This window comes from Tamandua tetradactyla, chromosome 10, assembly GCF_023851605.1.
Source record: "Tamandua tetradactyla isolate mTamTet1 chromosome 10, mTamTet1.pri, whole genome shotgun sequence".
In the NCBI taxonomy this organism is placed as follows: domain Eukaryota; kingdom Metazoa; phylum Chordata; class Mammalia; order Pilosa; family Myrmecophagidae; genus Tamandua; species Tamandua tetradactyla.
Genome location: NC_135336.1, coordinates 2,412,834 through 2,427,405, shown reverse-complemented (window position 1 = coordinate 2,427,405; position 14,572 = coordinate 2,412,834). Strand labels below are relative to the sequence as shown.

The window sequence follows — 14,572 nt, the reverse complement described above, 5'->3', positions numbered from 1 at the left end:
ACCATCTTCACCCCCCGAATTATCACTTTTTTTACTACCATAATTTCTTGATATATGTATTCTAAACATTGCCTATTGATTTCCAATTCTGATTTATTATGACTTAGCTCTTCCACCTTGCTCTATTATCTTAGTATGATGAAATCACACTTTTTGGTTGTCAATGTAGTACTTTGTATTGACATTATTTCTTTATGATTGTCTACTGCCAAGTCATGTGTGCTCCATGATTATACTCCCTTACCAACTTTTCATTCTCCTGGCATTATTGCTTTGCTATTTCATTTACTTTAAAAATATACTGTACCCATCACATTAAATAACCCATGCATCCATTTTCCCCTGGAGTCTTCCATCCTCTCTCGCTCTAGTGTATACTGCTGGCTGTTTTAGTCTACTGCACAGTTGTCACCCTGGGACTTTTCTGCATCACCCTCGGAATCCCTTTTACCTCTTCCATGTTGGTTCTGTTTCCTGGATACTTTACTCCTTTGATTTCATAAACCACATCCTTTAGTAGCTTTCTTTGAGGGGAATCATGGGAAATTTTTTTGAGAACTTCCCTATTTGAAAATATGTGATTTTGAGTTAAAAATAATTTTCCTTCAGAAGTCTGAAGGCATCATTCCATTGTCTTCTGGTAGTGTTGTTATTGAGCAGTTTGATTCCTTTATTTTCCCTAAGTCTTTGTAAACAAATTGTTTTTATTCATTCTCGAAGCCATTAGGAAGTTCACTTTATCCCTGGGATTTTGAAATTTCATGCATGATATGCTTTGGTAAGGATGTTTTCACTGTACTACTTACTAGTTGACACTTTGTATCCAGAAATTCAACAACTGTATTCAGTTGACCCTTTGTATCTAGAAATTCAACAATTCCTTGAATTGTTTAATAGCATCCTTGCTATTATTTTTTCCTGTTATTTTTCTGCAACTTCTGTTAGTCTAATTTTGGACCTTCTTGATTGATCCTTTAATTTTCTCATTTTTTCCCCTTTATCTTGCATTTTTAAAAAATGATTTCAGCTTTTTTTGCATTCCTCTAACACTATTTACATCACAGATCAGAGTTACCTTATAGCTACTTGTATTTAACTGCTCCTAATAGATCCATGCCATAACCATCTTCATGCTCTTTGGATACTAGGTCCTGTGAGAAACTGAGAAACTGAGATTTCCTGAACCAGAAAAGTAAATCAAGCCAACTCTGGTCAACCTGTTTGTTTCCTTTAGAAATACCCAATGTCTTTATGCCCCTCAAGTGGAGGCAACACTCCACCAACTGGACTGAAGGCAACCGTTTTATCTGTGATGCCCGGGAGAGCATGTGCCACAGCTTAAGTATCAAGTTGAGGGTTACAAAAAGGCAACAAACAGCTCAAAAAGAGGAGATAGAGGGCATGTTCTCAAGGTTGAGGTTAAGGGAAACAATAAAATGAGTTGACTAAACTGGAGTCCAACACCACATCCTGGCTCTCTCAGTCACTAGTTATGGGACCTCAGAATAGTTAACTTCTCTGAGCTCCAGACTCATCTGAAAATGGGTTAAAACCAACTTTTGTAGGGCTAATGTGAGGGTTAATTAAAATAATGCATGAAAAATATTTAGTAAAATGCCTTTCATTTGGTAACCAAGTGAAACTCATTATTAGGGAAACTCTGCTTTATAGGGCCTTCATGTGGTCTTCAGGATATCCATTGCCAGCTTGGGGTTATATTTGCCTCTGGGAGCAATTTCTCCTTTACTGAGACATTGTGCTGAGCAAAAAGAACACTGTATTATGAGTGCCAAATCCTTAGCTTTAACACCCAAGCGGCATGCAACCATAAGCAGATTTCCTTATTTTTAGGATGGAGAGTGGCCCAGCTTCCCTGACAGGACTAGTGGAGAAGTAGAGACCACTGGATCAAGTGGAGAAGGCATGTGAGAGACACTGGCAAGTAGTAATAGGCATTCTATAAGCTTGGCATCATCACTCAGAACAAAATACTAAATTTGACAGAACAGTGTCATAGACATAGGCTCAGCAACTTTCCCAGGTCCACGAATTGATCCACGGTGGCTGGAAAAGAATCTAGTTCCTATGCTACCTATGAGCCATAGATTAGTCAATTAGCCAGGCACTACAGTACCACCTAGTGGCCATAATAGCCCTCTGCTCTCTCTCCCCCAGGTGTTAGGGAAACACTGCCATGTCAGAGGTTCAGAATTCTCTGTTGGCATACTTCAAAGGCTGGTCAGTTAAGAACTGGACAGAAACCAATACACCTCTCTCTCTCTCTCTCTTTTAATTATTAACAAATACAAGCAGCAGAGAGGCTAGCTGCTTTCTGTTGTTCCCTGAAGAAAAGCCAGAGCACAAAGTTGTTCCTTTGGCCTTCCTCCAGCTGTGGGGCCTGCTAAGCTCCTTCCTAAGCAGAAGCTTTGTTCCATCCCATTTTTCCTCATTCCAACTCCTCAGTCAGGATGGGAGCACATGGTTGCTGGCGGTGTGAAGAATACTGTAGTTCAAGCTTCTGCTTATTTAAGTTTCTGTCTGGATGGTGGCCACTCATCCTTCAGCAAGTAGCTCCTCACTTGCCCTGGCTCAGGAGACAGGAGGGACACCCATAGGAGCACAGCAGTGCAACTTCAGTCATCTTCAGATGATTCCTCTTCTGCCTCTTTTAGCCACTGGATGAACCTCTGCAGCTGTAAGGAAGCAGAGTACAGAGCTACTGGGGAAGGTGCACATAACCCTTCTATTCCCCCTAGCAGATAAACCAGAGTCCCAAGGACTAACCACCCTGGAGTCTAGGGCAAAGGGCCAGGGAACCAGACAACCACTTTGATGAGAAGAGGGCAGAATGACTCACCCGTTGATTCTTACGCAGCTGCCGGCCCTTGTCAGTTGTATCCCTTTGATTGAACCAGCTCAGGATTGTTTCCTCAGCCAGTATCTCCAGCTGGTAGAATGCCATCAGCACCTACAGAAGGTCAGCAAAGGGGATCTCAGGAGCCTTGCAGGGCCCAGCAAGGTATAATTGAAAACAGAGGAAGGAGTCAAGACCTGAGTACCTCTCTTTACCAGACCCTCAGTTTCCTTCCACACATCTGCCAGCCTCCTCCAAAATGGACAAGAGTGGTCTCTTTACTCTGGTACTGAGGCACGTGTAACTTCTAGAACTATTGCTAAGTATTGCTCCACACCATTCCCAGGCCCTCAGGTGGCTGCTTTATGTGTATTGCTCTAAGCTGCGTTTTCCAGCAATAAGGACAATACTAGGGGGGTATAGTGATGTTAACCAAACTCAATACTGGGTTCATGTTAGCCTCTTTTTGTGTCTCCATGGGGGTTGCTTAGGCCTGTTTCAAAGCAGAAACAGAATTATGGGGCTTGAGATGTATTCACCTTGGCCATGGAAGAACCAAGAACTTCATGATCCAAGAAAAAGTCCTCAATAGCTGCCAAGGTTTCCAAATGGTCAGCTGCACGCTTTATGTAGTTCCTAAAAACAGGGCTCCAGGCCTTGAGCAGCTATGGAAAAAAGGAGGAAAAGGAAGCTGTAATATAATACTGAACATTCACCTATACCTGGATAGCAAACAAAGTCAATACTGATTACACAGGCCTTTCATAAACATGGGAAGATAAGGGGGAGATGACACAGGCCCTGTGGAATCATGTCAGAAGGACTTGAAAGTTCTTGGCAGTCAGGGTTGGGGAAAAAGAAAGTAATTCCTGGGGAAAGTAAGGTGAAAGGCAATCATATGCTGAGTGCTGTCTCAAAATACCTGTTCCCAGCCTAAAGGCTGATCTTGTGGGCCAAATCATTTTTCCATCAGAGATTCTGAAAGTCTAGGTCTATTCTGGGTATACCTTTGAGGACCTCATATGGTCTGAACCCTGAAGACTCAAAGCCACTCAGTATTGAACCAAATCTGAGCACTGAAGGCTGTTCTAGAACCTAATCAGCTTCCAGAGATAAGGATAAAGGAACCAGAAAAGATATATATTCCACAGCATAACATTCTATTCCTGGTTTCCTTTCAAGTCAAGCATAGCAAGGAATTATATCTGCCTCTACCCAACCCCTTGTATGTAGCCCCAGTATTTGCTCACAGGAAGAAGTAGGGTACAGTAGTGGTTACAGTCGAGCGGAGAGTCCATTTGCTGCAGAGGAAACTCCAGGACCACGTGGCTCAGCACCTGCATCACCTCCTTTAGGCTTATGTTGTAGGCATACCTGTGAGGAGATTGGGGTGGCACCAGGGCCCTCATTGGCCCTTGGAATATGCTGTAGCACTATGACTTTGGCAGGACACTGGAGGAGGAGAAGTCAGATGGAACAATATGGCTTAAAAAGGGTGTTGATGAAGCTGGAATCTAATGCCTCCCTCCCTCCAAATGCTACTGGCCTTGTCCATATGGGATGTGGAAGAAGTAGGTTCTTATTTAGGGAAGAAACACTTACGAGTGAATCTCTCCCTGCCTTGGGCTACCCGAGGAAAAGAGAACAGGGAGGGGCTGCTCTTACTTGAGAGAGTTGATTTCCAGGACTAGATTGTCACAAGAAATGTTCTCCTCTTTACCCCGCTGTAGTGTTCCCAGGACTTCATTCTGGAATACTAAAACCCAAACAAGAGTAAGTTCAAAGGTGAACATCACTGCTGAATGTTGTAAGTCATCTAGCCCTGCCTTCACACAAATTCCTTTCTGGAAGGAATGCAAATTTTTGGTTAGATGATTCAGGGAAGAATAAACTGGAGTTTTCCTACTTTGTCTCAGGACACTGCTTCCCTAGCCACTCACCTTTTATGTCATCCATCTGTGGAGAGCTTGCCCGGCTGTCTAGCCCCTCAGAATTCATACTTCGCTCATTTTCAGTTGATTCAGGCAAGAATAAACCGGAGTTCTCCTACTTTGTCTCAGGACACTGCTTCCCTGGCCACTCACCTTTTATGTCATCCATTTGTGGCGAGCATGCCCGGCTGTCTAGCTCCTCAGAATTCATACTTCGCTCACTTTCAGTTTCACTCTCTTCTTCCATGTTGATTGTGAGTCCTGAGAAGTCATAAAGGATGAGAAAAAAAGAAAAGTAAGGCAGGAGCCTTGTCAGAGAACAGTATATATGTCCTGTCTGCATGAATAAAAAATGAACAAAGTAAACCGATTCTCAAGTATCGATTATCCTTTAACATATTCAGATCCAATAAGAGGAGAACAACAGAAGGGCCAGCTCACCCCATAGATTCCGCTGTAGTTCTTCTTCCTCCATGTTTGTATCTGTAGTTTTCCAGAGGTAGCCCTGGCCTGCAACTCCAATTTCTGCTGGATTGTAACCTGGAAAAGGCAGTGATCTTTAGGGATGGACTAGCAAAACACCAAACCCTCCAGGAGGAAACGCTTTTTTTTTTTCAATGGGGCAGAGATATACGCAGATGCCCCACACCTGTTAAGGCTCACACCTTTCAGCTTCACTTTCTCCTTTTCTTGGTTGGCCCCAGAATCATCACTGAACTGGCCATCATCCTCATCTTCCTCTGCGTCTGGAGGGTGCAAAGAGATCACCGAGCCCTCAGGCAGCGTGATATCTGGACCTACTACCACCTACAGGAGAAAAAAAGCAGTGGGTGGCACAGATCCATTAGCTTGTTGCAGGAAAGCAAGCCAAGTCCTACTAAGCCAAGTAGAAGGTAAATGAACCCGCTGGATTTAAAATCTCAAATCAGGGTGGATTATGGGTAGAACAAGACCCCTCTCTAGCTTAGCATGATAACCACTCATTTGGTGCCTGTATGCATTATGGAGCAGATCTCACCTGGGAAGTAAGAACACAGCGTGGCTTCAGGATAACTCGTTCTTTGACCTCAGCATTGTCACAGAGCAGAGACTGATGGATCTGTGCTCCATCCGCCACTCGGACATTCTGCCATAGGTAAGCCTGGTCCAGCACCACATTATCACCTAGCTCAGGATGGGAAGGAATCCTGGTCATTCAGGGCTCCAGGTCCAGACTAGAGCTCTTCATGAGGACAGACTGACACCAGCACAGCTTCCACCTAGCTCTAATATCCATTCTTTAATTCACCAAAAATACTCTCCCCCAGTGAAAGCTCAGGCCTGAGAAGAGGTTATTGCTGAGTGTGACCATCCTCTACCATGTTTAAAACGGCAGACTCTTTAAAAAGGGCTTAAGAACCTGAGAAACCTACAAGATTGTTGGGACTCCCTAAACTCAAGAATTTCATTGGAAATTATATCCATGTCTACAAGTAGAACTGAATTATTCCATTTCTCCCTGTACATTTTAGAATTAGGAGTTTAATGTTGCTCTTTAAAGGACAGAGCCGTCAGAAACATCACATTCCTACAACTAAAATGAGTTAAACCAATTTGTTTCCCAAACAAATAAGCAAAACAAAACAAACCAATGAAAAAACCCCAACCAAACAAAAATTCAACAAATGTTGCTGCAATAAGGGGATACTCACATGGAAAAAGAATGAAATATATGACCCCCACCATACAGCATACAAAAAAAAAATTAAAATGAGTTAACTAAGAGGCTAACCAGGCAATTACGGTAGAGTACAAAGAACTTTTTTTTTTTAATGGAGCAGAGATATACGCAGATGCCCCACACTGAACTCACAGTCATTATAGTGTGATTCAAGTCCCTGCACTGCCTCTCATTAGCTATGACCTTTGCAAACAACCTCTTTGAGCCTGTTTGCTTATCTGTAATTGGGTATATAAATAATAACTACCTCACAAGGTTTTTGTGATGATTAAATGAAATAGTGTATGCAAAAGCCCTTTGTAAACTGTAATGCACTAAATAGATATTATTATTGTATGGTAACTATCCACTTTGTCCTGAATGTTAGTATAGGAAGGACCAAAAAAAAGGCTCTTGGACCACAAATTAGGGGATCACTGTTTTCAAAACCCTGTTTTCTCCTTTCTTAAGGTAGCTACTCTAGTTTCTTATTTCTAGGAACTATTCCTTGTGTAAACATCCTTGTTTCTGAGGACACAGAGCTTCTCCTGTTTCCTACTCCTAGGTTACCTGGCTTGATTTCCCTACTTGTGCTCACCAATGTAGCAGCCGGGGCCAATGACACTATTGGTGATGGAACAATTGCTGCCAACGACAGTGCCAGAGCCCAAGAGCACATTTTCCTCCAGGATGCTGCCATGGCCTAAGCTGACCTCAGGCCCTCGGTAAATGTTGTGCCGGGAATGAGTGCAGCTCTGAGTTGCATTGTCAGTGAAGTTCGCCTCAGGAGTGAGAGGGTAGACCCATCGGCGGATGACATCAGCGCAGACAGCTGCATACATATGTAGGTTGGACACCCGGGCACCGTACTCCCTAGTTGTTATATGCATGTGGATCTGGTTCCCTAGGATCTGGATGAGGAGAAGGAAAGGAAACTTACTTAAGCAAATAAGCTAGAGGAACATCCCCAGTACAACACCTTTATAAACCTCTGGTTCTCCTCTGCCTCTTGCTGTCACAGCTAAATGGCCTGAGACTTTTCTTTGTGTAATGCTTATTTCTCTTTGGTTCTTTTCCTCTCTCCTAAGTCTCAACAAAACACAAAAGGGGACCAAGAGTATTAGCATGGGATAAAATCATAGCTCTCACATACTCGACTGAAAAGGCTTTGGAAGCCATCTCTTACCTCCTCATTCACTAACAGGCCTCGCACAAAGTCGTCTCGAGTTTGGTAATCAAAATTGTCTGTAAAGAGTTGAGCCACCTGTAGGGGGAATGGGGTGGGACCAAGGTTAAATGCTATTCTCTGGAAGCAAAGGAAAGTCCCCAGAAACCTATCAGACCCTATGTAGCTGGGACCAGCATCCCAAAGGTCTTAATACTGGAAAATAAGATGACAGCACCTATTTCTTTTAGAAGAGATTAAAAAAGGGGAGAAGAAATATAACCTGGCTTCCTCAGTGGGCAATACCATCTCAGAACTCCATTCTTTGGATATGCAGTCTTGGCTCTGAGGAGCTCACCTGAGGAGAGCAGATGCTGATATGACAATCCAGCAAATCATACCGAATTTCCACCCCATCTCCACTGCCCTGGAACAAGCTCTGTGGGGAGAAGTTGCAAAGACTTTAACCAGTTTCTCCTGCTGAAGGTTGTCACTTCCTCAACTCAAAGGTCTCAGATATTCACATACAAGGGGAAAAGAAAAACGCCGGAGGCCTTGGCTCTTCTGGAAATGGAGAACCCGGTTTGTGGCACTATCCATAGCCACTACCACGTTGTCCTCATGGCAACGAGTTGGGTGGCTGGGGGATGACTCCTTGAAGATCATTGTCATCACAGATACATTTTTTTCTAGCTTCCGCCTCAACCTATAAGATAGAAAGGAAAGATGCAAAAAAGCAGTCTTAAGGCTCTGCTGGTCTCTAACCCTAGTCCTACTATTTTCCCATCCTGACCTGTGTTCCTCCAGAGCTCGGGTAATATTGATGTTTGAGACGACATCTCCATACACCAGAAGGAAGTCAGAGCGCACCAATGCCTTGGCATCAACGTCACGGAGGACATCTCCCAGAGATCGATATAGCTCTGATGTAATTATTCGAACTACATTGAGAGATGTAGGGTGGCACCACTTGGATTTCCTAAGGGAAAGGGGTAAGGGGAATGAGTAAATCAAGCATGAAAATCATGTGGATGTTTCCTATTTTTTTCCCCTACTCAGCAAATATGATTGGCTTTTCTGGGTTCCTGCCAGCGTCCTCAGTTTCAAAGAGATTTATGAACTATAATTAATGCTTTCAGCTTCCTGCATCACCAGTCTTGTTTTATGGGTTAGAAAGACATGGTCATTTCCTCTCTATATCCTGATGTCTCTCCCCAAACATGGACTTGAACTTGAAACCCTGGAAACACAATTTTCATGCCACATTTCTCCTTCCTAAGTCTATACCAAATTTAGGAGCTGTGTGACCATGCTAATATCCTAGTCTTTATTTCATAAACTTCCATAAATCCCAAGATTTACTATTTTTCAAGAAGATTTCACCAAACACTTGTTAAATGCTTACTATAAGCTTGGCACTACACTAGGTGCTGGGTATACAAAGATAAAGAAGAGCTCATCCTTGTTCTTGAGGAGCAGGAAAAAACAATATTTATAATACAAGTTCAGTTGAGAAACAAAGATGTTACTATTGTAACTTCCATAATGGAGCTATTAAATAAAAAGCAAAACCCCTGGGAACAAAATTTGTGAGATTCAGAAAAAACATGGACGTGTTTTTTTTTTTTTTTCTTTTCCTTCTTTCTTTCTTCTTCTTCTTCTTTTTTTTTATGGATCTGGTTCCCCAAGATGGAATGATACAGGGCCTCAGTTGAACCCTCCTGATTAGTGAAGAAAATGCCTTAAGACCTTCCATTGGGATCTAAATGGGCATATTTCCCCTCCTTACAATTTCCCTTTAATTACATCTTTCCAAAGAAAACTGAAAAAGATGGTGAAATACAGAAAGAAAAGTTGCAGGGCCTTACAACAAATGCTCCTTGATCTGAGCAGCCTTCCAGCAACAGAAAACAAAGGTTTCCTGTACACCTGTGGCAGTCAGGAATTCCAGAGTGTAGTCAATTAGTGCCACATTTGCCAGTGGCAAGAGGACCTGGAGGATAGGAGATGAAAAAATTTGAGGTCTTGAATCTGTGAGAGCACTTTGGGTACCATTCATTCCCCCACTGCAACGACAATTTTCATTCTTCTATCAGTGTTTCCAAATACTACAGGTTTGCTTCATCTTTCAAATCAAAAGGATTCAAAATCAGTATCTTGTCTTTGATGTCATGGCATGCTTTAAGTATTAGAGTCTAAGAAGTTACAACTTGGCCATAGTAAACATGGTATCTACTTGCCTACTATTGGACACAGAGCTGCTGTAGAACAGAAGACCACCACTGGCAAAGAATAATACTGGAAAATCAATTATAACTCCAGAAACTGGAGTACTCCATAAGTGCTGCTATGACCTTCTCCATAAAACTTCCTTCCTTAATCCCCTTTCTAATCATTTGTCCAAAAAAATGAACACCCGTGAGGTCTATTATTTAAGGGGTGGGGGTGGGGAGGAGGGTTTAGAGAGTATTTTTCCTTAAACCCAATACAATGCCCTCTTTGACTGGTCTGCTGAATGACCCTGCAAGCCCTGGAACTAACTCAGTCCAGTTCTGCATTGTCTAAACAATGAAGGGACTGCCGGTAAGTAGCCACTAAATCCATTTTGGTCTTCTCTCAACAGATGGCACAACATACAACCCGAGATCCAAAACAGCTGTTACTATAGAATCAGACCACTCCGCTACATTTCTTGCCCCCTCGGAGGCAAAAAGTGCTGTTCTTTCACCTAAGCATCTCTTTCTACTACCAAGACGGCAGCGCAGCCCCCTCTTAGAGTACTGAATCCCCGTGTGAAGCCTTCTCTCAAGCACTGCTTCTACATTCAGCCCTCATTTCTCCCAAACCTGAGGTGGACTTCCAAACCTACGAGTTCCCAAATGTGCCTGCCACGCACTTGGCCAGGCAGTCATCACGGTTTTAGATGATCCTTCTGCCTACCACCTTATCAGATAAAAAGAGTTTTAGGGGAAAAGGGTAGACAAGAGTCCTTCCAGAGCACTCCTCACTACGCAGCGGAAAGAATAACTTGCTCCAGCCCCACCACCTCTGGGCTCTCAGCCTGCTCTCGTACGCGGCTCTCACCCGAGGTTGGTCCTTGGAGATGGGGAAGAAGCGGCGGTTGAAGCTATCAGCTACCAGAACTGCTTGTAGGGGCGGCGGCGGTTCCTCCTCCGCACCTCTGGCTCCTCCACTACCGCCGCCGCGCTTGTTGGCCCGTCCTGCCGCCGAGCCAGCCGGCGCCACTGCGGTGGCCGCCATCTTCGTCCCCCACGGCCACCACTTCCGCAGGAAAGCTGCCACCGCACGCAGGAGGGGACAAAAAGGACCTGGGACTCGAAACGCAAAGAACTAACTGAAGGGAGGAACCGAGAGGAGAAGAGTGCGCATGCGTCATCCCTTCGCTCTGGCTTTGGCTGAGGTGCCTGCCGGGAGGCGTGAGGCGTGGGGCGGGTCCCGAGGACTTGCAGCTGAAGGTGCAGTAGGTCTTCGTTCTTAGGTGAGGAATCCCAGACTCTTGCAGCATGATGGAACTTTTGGTTGCTTCCAAGGGGCCAGATTCCTCCGGGATGGGTAATCTAAAGTAGTTTTCCTGCCTTGAGCGTGTTAGAAATTGTAGTTCTGAGTATATATTCTAGTCACCTACTATAGTTATTACTTACTCGGATCCGGCCCCGTGAATAGTTTGGAGTCGAGCCAAACATCCCTTCTCCTCAAGGAATTCTACAATCTGCATAAATACAAATGGGGTATAGTAGGGAGAATAATAATTCCATTTATTGAGCACTTATTGTGGGCCAGACACTATACAAGTATTATTTCATTTAATTTGATATTCATTTCTGCAATACACTGTATTCTTTCTTTATTCTTTCGGCAGAGTTTTCCGAAGCTCTCAGTGGTGTGAAGTTCACCCAGTTAGTGGGTGGAAGGACCGGGATGGAGCCCAATTTGTCTGACTTAGAACTTCAACAGTCTTTCAGCCAAGTTATATCGGGATAACAGTTACTGTGCTTTTTCTTCACTTATTTCTTATTGATACCAACATTTATTGAAAGCCTACTCAGTGACTTATACAGAGTGGAGGATCCAAAAGCACCATGAAGTTGAGAATGAGTTAGGCTTTACAGGTAGAGGAACTGTGAGCATAAAGCCAAAGGTTTGAGAGTGCCCCTGGCATTTGGAGTAAACCAGTGTTCTAGTTTGCAATCTGCCGGAATGCACTATACCAGAAACAGAAAGGTTTACATAAGGGGGAGTTTATTAAGTTGCAAGGTTACAGTTCTAAGGCCATGAAAATGTCTAAATTAAAACAAGTCTATAAAAGTGTCCAAATTAAGGCACCAACCAGAGGTTACCTTCACTCAAGAAAGGCCAATGAGGGTCAGGACTATTCTCTTGCCGTCTTCAACATGAGATCTCTGGCTGTTTGGACTCTGTTACTTCTGGTGGCTCTGAAGCTTTTTCACAAATGTTTTCTCTCCTAAAGAATTCCAGTTAAACCAATCAAGACCCAGCTAGAATAGATGGAATTACATCTCCTTCTAATCAAGGGTTAATACCCACAGTTGTGTCACATCTCCATGGAGATTATCTAAGCAAATTTCCAACCTAGGTACTGAATGGGGATTAAAAGAAACTGCTGCCTCTGCAAAATAGATCAGGATTAGGGCAGATCTTTTCTAGGGTACATAATCCTTTCAAACTAGCACAACCAACATGCAGAAATGCCGGGCCTTGGGGAAAGTCAAGGAAGTTTGGGCCTTATTGAGAAGGCATAGGACTTCCCAGTGAGGCTCGGCATCCTGTCTCCACTGAAACTGTCTGAATTCCAGGACCTGCAGGATTCTACAATTTCTGAAAATGCTGTTTCCACCCACCCCTTTGTTTACATATTGGAATTTGAATTCCACAAGGTTGAGATAAGTTGTTCCCCGTGGCAGTTCCGGCTGGACTCTCCATACTTCTGTGCCCTTTTCTTGAGAGAGGGTCTATCATTTCTTCCCTCTACTAGTTAGTGAGAGCGCTGAGTGAAAACCATTTCTGAAGGATGCTGGAAAATTTAGCCTGGAGAAGGGAAGGCAGAAGGCAATTCAGTAAAAGCTTTGGATTGCATTAACTTTGTAGACAAGGGCTGGTCTAAAAATCCACACATCATACTCCTTGAACATATATTACTTCCATGTTCATTTGTGATGAACAAGAATATATACTTATGTAATCATCTTGTTAAGTCCAGTTATCAAGTTCAGGAAATTTAATTGATTTAAAGCTTACGTTTTTTATTATAATTTTTCTTTAGAACCAATGATGTTCTTTTGAGCCTTTTCTCCTTCATTCATTAATCTGTTCCTGTATCCTGTATTGCATTTAATTGTCATCTGTTTGGTTTCTTTCCAACCCCTCCCAAGCACACCATTCAGTGTGGCAGTACCCTCAGCATCATCCATGACAATAACTTTCCTTTTATTCATAAAGAAACTCTACATTCATTTTTTTTTTTACAAATAGCCATCTTTAAACTTTATAAAGACAATTTTGAAATATTCATACATATAAGATACCATAATGTTTTCATGGGTGCAATAATAAAGAATCACAGTATATGAAGCAAAATTAAGAGAATGAAAAAGAAAAATGTTAATACTACTGTAATAGTTAAACAGTTTAAGATTTAAATCTTAAATTTAACTGACAGAACAAGTAGATAAAAATAAGATTAGATAAAAGATATGAGCCAAACAATTTACAAAGCAAATCTAATTGAGATTTATGGAAACACTATACTTCAAAACTGTATATTATATATTCTTTGCAAATACACATTGAACATCTGCTACATACACTGTATACTGAGCTATAAGGAAAATACGAAGTTAAAAAAACAGAAACTATACAGAATATTACTTTTTATCTCAAGAATCAGTAATGTTTGGGGTATTAATATATCCAATTAAAGTATTCATATGTCTATTTTTCCTGACAGTTTTTCTTTGTGTATTTTGTAGCTCTATTTCATGCATATATATTTTTTAACTTTTAAAATTGTATAATATAACATTTATACAAAGCTAAGAAAGGAAAAAGCAATAGTTCTCAAAGCACTCTTCAACAAGTAATTGCAGGACAGATCCCAGAGTTTTCATGGGCTGCCAAACCATCATCTCAGATTTTTCCTTGTAGCTGCTCCAGAACATTGACGGCTAGAAGGAATTAATATTTTTTTTGTCATCACAGTCGACTGTTTTTGTGAAACATAGCATATATACAAAAAAGCAATAAATTTCAAAGCACAGTGTAATAAGTGGTTGTAGAAAACGGATTTCAGAGTTTGGTATAGGTTACAATTCCACAATTTTAGGTTTTTACTTCTAGCTGCTCTAAGACACTGAAGACTAAAAGAAATATCAATATAATGACTCATCAATCATATTCGTTTGTTAAACCCTACCTTCTCTGTATAGCTCCACCAACACCTTTGATCTTTCTCCCACTCTTTAGGGGTATTTGGGGTATGCCCATTCTAACTTTTTCATGCTGGAAGGGGCTGTTGATAATATGGGGTAGGGGGATGGAACCAGCCTGGAGAGGCTGGTCCCTCTGCATTTCAGGACTTATCTGGTCCAGAGACCTATCTGGAGGTTGTAGGTTTCTGGAAAGTTACCCTAGTGCATGGAAACGTTGTAGAATCTTATTTAATGCCATAGGTGTTTTTTGGTATTGGCCGGAATGATTTTGGTTGGGGTTTGGCGAGTTATGTTAGGTAGCAATGTCTAAGTGAAACTTGCATAAGAGTGACCCCCAGAGTATCCTCTTGACTCTATTTGAACTCTCTCAGCCACTGATACCTTATTTATGACACTTCTTTTTCCCTTTTTGGTCAGAATGGCACTGTTGATCCCATGGTGCCAGGGCCAGACTCA

At 42.3% G+C, this 14,572-nt stretch overlaps 1 protein-coding gene and 1 long non-coding RNA gene across 2 annotated transcripts in view; one reads left to right on the top strand and one right to left on the bottom strand.

Moving 5' to 3' along the window:
• Positions 1-2,275: 2,275 nt before the first annotated feature.
• EIF2B5 (eukaryotic translation initiation factor 2B subunit epsilon) lies at positions 2,276-10,964 on the bottom strand. Its single transcript, XM_077117723.1, has 16 exons — positions 10,734-10,964; positions 9,518-9,642; positions 8,443-8,628; positions 8,178-8,355; positions 8,008-8,088; positions 7,671-7,748; positions 7,083-7,395; positions 5,804-5,949; positions 5,451-5,592; positions 5,227-5,325; positions 4,939-5,046; positions 4,520-4,610; positions 4,105-4,228; positions 3,394-3,519; positions 2,858-2,968; positions 2,276-2,693 (listed from the first exon to the last, which is right to left on the bottom strand). Exons 1-16 carry the CDS (start codon positions 10,908-10,910, stop codon positions 2,634-2,636), a joined length of 2,145 nt encoding a protein of 714 aa, XP_076973838.1. The 5' UTR covers positions 10,911-10,964; the 3' UTR covers positions 2,276-2,633.
• LOC143648137 (uncharacterized) overlaps positions 10,021-14,572 on the top strand; it is a 149,876-nt gene continuing 145,324 nt past the window's right edge. Inside the window, exon 1 of the long non-coding RNA XR_013158415.1 lies at positions 10,021-11,148. This is a non-coding gene — a long non-coding RNA (uncharacterized LOC143648137). The remainder of the gene's footprint in view (positions 11,149-14,572) is intronic.

Coding starts and splice junctions, on each gene's coding strand:
- EIF2B5 (XM_077117723.1), bottom strand. CDS start 10,910: ATGGCGGCCACCGCAGTGGCGCCGGCTGGCTCGGCGGCAGGACGGGCC. Junction 4,229..4,519: donor CTGGAAATCAACTCTCTCAA/GTAAGAGCAGCC, acceptor ATCTCCTCACAG/GTATGCCTACAACATAAGCC. Junction 3,520..4,104: donor ACTGTACCCTACTTCTTCCT/GTGAGCAAATAC, acceptor TTTTTTCCATAG/CTGCTCAAGGCCTGGAGCCC.